The following is a 3,730-nucleotide window of genomic DNA, read 5'->3' as shown; positions in this document are numbered from 1 at the left end:
TTCCAACCTCCACGCATCCCACACTGCCTTCCTTTAGGGTTTATTCCGTTAGGTGTTTTCTTTCTTGTTTTATGGTCATTAGTTTTTGCTAGACGGCCATCCTTGTTGACATTTTGTTTGTTCACGACAGCTTTGCCGTTAGGTTTCCTTCGTTCTTTTTCTGGCAGCCTTCATCTATAAAAGGCATAGCCATCTTTGTAAGAAACTTAGCTTTGATGAATAAGAATTTCCGATAGAGATCACTCCCACATTCGTCAGCTCACCCTAAACCCTAGGTTAGGTCCTTACCTACTCGGGTTCCCCCAAACCAGTGAGAAACCAGAGTGAACCGAGCTTAAACACTATACACGAATCATTCCGCTGCGTTTCTCTCGCCCTCCGCGAGATTCAATCGATGGAACACCGATTGGAGAGCTTTTCCGTCGAGCATCACGACGCAAGAGCCTCATCACCTTTGACATACCAAACATTGAGCCACAAAGTCTGCAACATCTGTCTTCATTCCATTCCACCAGAAAGACTCCTTCAAATCCTTATACATCTTAGTCATACCTGAATGTATGCTAAGACGACTCTGATGGCCCTCCTTCAGAATCTGCCTCTTGAATATAGGTCCTCTAGGCATGCACACTCTACCTTTAAAGCATAGAATGTCGTATGCTCCCATCTGGTAGTCCTTCCCCTTATTTGTACCCAACCATCCGACAAATTGTTGTAATTCCATATCCTGTCCTTGAGCCACACGGATTTCATTCAAAAACTCATTGGTGACTCTCAACAGGCTGCATTGTATGAAGTCTTCTCCAAACTACATTCCCAGATTCATATCACGGAGTTTTTCAATCAACTCCAACTCTTTTATCATCATACAAGACATATGCATCTTCTTTCGACTCAAAGCGTCGGCTACAAAATTTACCTTGCCCGGGTGATAGAGCAATTCAAAGTCGTAGTCCTTCAGATACTCCATCCACTTGCGCTACCTCATATTTAACTCCTTCTGATCAAACATGTATTTCAGAATTTTGTGATCGCTGAATACTTGAAATTGGGAGCCGTACAAATAGTGCCTCCATGACTTAAGATCAAACACAATAGTTGCTAGCTTTAGGTCATGAGTCGTGTAATTTTTCTCGTGTACCTTCAATTGCCGCGAGGCATACGCCACTAGCCTCCCTTCTTGCATCAATACACACCCCAAACCTAGGTAAGAGGCATCATAGTACACCTCAAACTTCTTACCAGTGTCTGGAATCACGAGTACTAGGGCAATAGTCAAACACCTCTTCATCTCCTCAAAACATTTTTCACACTTCTCAGTCCATGAGAATGGTTGATCCTTTCTCGTGAGTTGTGTCAAAGGATTCACCTTCTTTGAGAACCCCTCTACAAACCTCCTGTAATAACGTGTCAAGCCCAAGAAGTTCTCACCTCTGTTACTGTCTTAGGCCTTTCCCACTTTAGTACAATTTCTATTTTGGTTGGATCCACTGCGATACCTTTAGCTGAGATTACATGCCCGAGGAATTGCACTTCCTCAAGCCAAAACTCGCACTTGGACAACTTGTCGTACAGCTGGTGTTCTCTGAGTACATCCAATACCACCCTCAAGTTATCAGCATGTTCTTCCTGAGTCCTCGAGTAGACAAGAATGTCATCAATGAAGACGACAACAAACTTATCCAACGAAGGTCGGAAAATCCTATTCATGTAATCCATGAATACCGTCGGTGCATTCGTCACTCCAAATGGCATAACCACATATTCATAGTGGCCGTATCGACACCTGAATCTGGTGATATCTCGACCTCAAGTCGATTTTGAAGAACACTCTTGTGCCCTTCAACTGATCTAGTAAGTCGTCGATCCTTGGCAATGGATACTTGTTCTTAATTGTCAGCTTATTCAACTATCTGTAATCCACTGCTTTTCCAATAGCTCGTGAATTTGCTTCTTGAGTTCTGCGAGCTCTGCAGGTGCCATTCTGTATGGAGCTATAAACACTGTACATGCACCCAGAATTAGATCAATGGTGAAGTCAATATCTCGACTAGGCGACAATCTTGGCACTTCATCAGGAAAGACATTCGCATATTCGATGGTCACTGGTATGGATTGGATCATCTCTACAACAGTTTTCTTTTTTGGCTTGGCCACCACCATAAAACACATGGCCTCTCCTTGTAGTTCCTTCAGTACCTGGTGAGTTGATATCAACTCTAACCCTGCATGTTCTGAGAATACCAAATTGCACCGTCCACAGTTGATCATGATGTGGTTGTTAGACAGCCAGTCCATCCCAAGTATAACGTCCAACCCCTCCAGAGGCAAGCACACCAGGTTCACTTTGAATCGGCGACCTGCCACTTCAATCACACACCCAACACAGACTGAACTAGTAGGCATATGACCCAAAGATGTAGTTGAAACCAGCAACTCACAGTCCAAGTCATGTCTCTCCAAGCTTAGTTTTGTCACAAATGCATCGGAAATAAAAGAATGTGTTGCTCTAGAGTCAAATAATACAAACACATTCTTCCCCCCAAGTAAACAAGATTGCATGATGAGGTTACTTGACTGTGTAGCTTCTGTAGATGTCATAGCAAAGACTCTCCCAACAGCTCTAGCTCTCTCTACTCTAGAGACTGATGATTTCTTCGTCGCACTGGTCTTCTTCTTTGGGCATTGGTTAGCAAAATGCCCAGGCTGATCGCATATGAAGCACTTACGACTGCTCCCCTGTCCGCAAGGTGGACTCTTCAATTGCGGGCAGTTCCTCTTCAAGTGCGCTCCCCCACATTAGAAACATTTAAAATCTCCTGAGGTGGTAGAAGGATGGCTATATGGCTTCTTCATCTGTCTAGCCTTGGCGACATTCTTCTGATGTCTAATAACGGGACCCAGACCCTCCTCCAAATGCTCAGCACTCTTGGCCTGTTCCACCAAGACCGGAAATATTCTCTCCTTCAAAGGTGTCACCACCTTCTTTAGTTCATGTTTGAGTCCTCGCTCAAACTTCAGGCACCTCCACTCTTCTGTAATATCCTATGAGTAGTACCTCGCCAGATGCTCAAACTTGTTTACATACTTTTGCACTGTCATATCTCCCTATTGTAGTGCGAGGAACTTAGCTTCCCTATCTTGTTTGGCCGTGTTAGGAAAATATTTCTCCAGGAACCGAGTCCTGAAGTTATTCTAATGCACCTGTTCTTCTCGGGTCTGCATCTGTTGTTGCATTCCTGCCTACCAATACTCAGCATCATCATTCAGCATATAGGTCGCAAATAGCAGCTTCTGCTCATCAGCGCAGTTCATCACCTTGAAGATCTTTTCACATTTGCGGAGCCATGCATCTGTTTCATCAGGAGAGGCTTTGCCAATGAACTCTGCTGGCTTGTGATGCAGAAATCCTCCACAATGGGCACCCTAGTTGGCGCAATCCTTACCCTGGGCTGCACTGCTATAGGTGGCTGCATCGCATCCACCATTCAGTGAATAGCCTCCGCAATGCCACCAGTACCATTTCCGTTCCTTCTCCTCCTGTTAGCAGTCATAGCCTGAATACGCCACATTTCAACTGTTAAGAATCAATTCACTTGGTTAAGCAAAATCACTCACTCAATTTGCAGCATTCAATTCAACCACAAAAATAATCAAACGACAAGCTCACTCCCCAAAAGCCTTAAAATATTTAAAATATTTTCAAAACTTTTGCTCTGATACCAACTGT

At 44.0% G+C, this 3,730-nt stretch overlaps 1 protein-coding gene across 1 annotated transcript; it reads right to left on the bottom strand.

The window, feature by feature from the left end:
* Positions 1 to 1,905: 1,905 nt before the first annotated feature.
* Positions 1,906 to 3,488, bottom strand: LOC114194946 (uncharacterized). The gene is made up of 4 exons (XM_028085348.2): positions 3,336 to 3,488; positions 3,205 to 3,243; positions 2,866 to 3,045; positions 1,906 to 2,778 (listed from the first exon to the last, which is right to left on the bottom strand). The coding sequence occupies exons 1-4, from the start codon at positions 3,486 to 3,488 to the stop codon at positions 1,906 to 1,908; spliced, it is 1,245 nt and encodes a 414-aa protein (XP_027941149.2).
* Between the last annotated feature and the right edge of the window lie 242 nt (positions 3,489 to 3,730).

Source organism: Vigna unguiculata, chromosome 8, assembly GCF_037176805.1.
Source record: "Vigna unguiculata cultivar grain cowpea cultivar isolate G323 ecotype 2 chromosome 8, ASM3717680v1, whole genome shotgun sequence".
NCBI classification, from domain to species: Eukaryota; Viridiplantae; Streptophyta; class Magnoliopsida; order Fabales; family Fabaceae; genus Vigna; species Vigna unguiculata.
Note: the sequence above shows the minus strand (reverse complement) of the source record. Positions and strands in the feature narration are given on the sequence as shown.

Coding starts and splice junctions, on each gene's coding strand:
- LOC114194946 (XM_028085348.2), bottom strand. CDS start 3,488: ATGGTGGATGCGATGCAGCCACCTATAGCAGTGCAGCCCAGGGTAAGG. Junction 3,046..3,204: donor TGCAGACCCGAGAAGAACAG/GTGCATTAGAAT, acceptor TACTACTCATAG/GATATTACAGAAGAGTGGAG. Junction 2,779..2,865: donor ATCAGAAGAATGTCGCCAAG/GCTAGACAGATG, acceptor GCGCACTTGAAG/AGGAACTGCCCGCAATTGAA.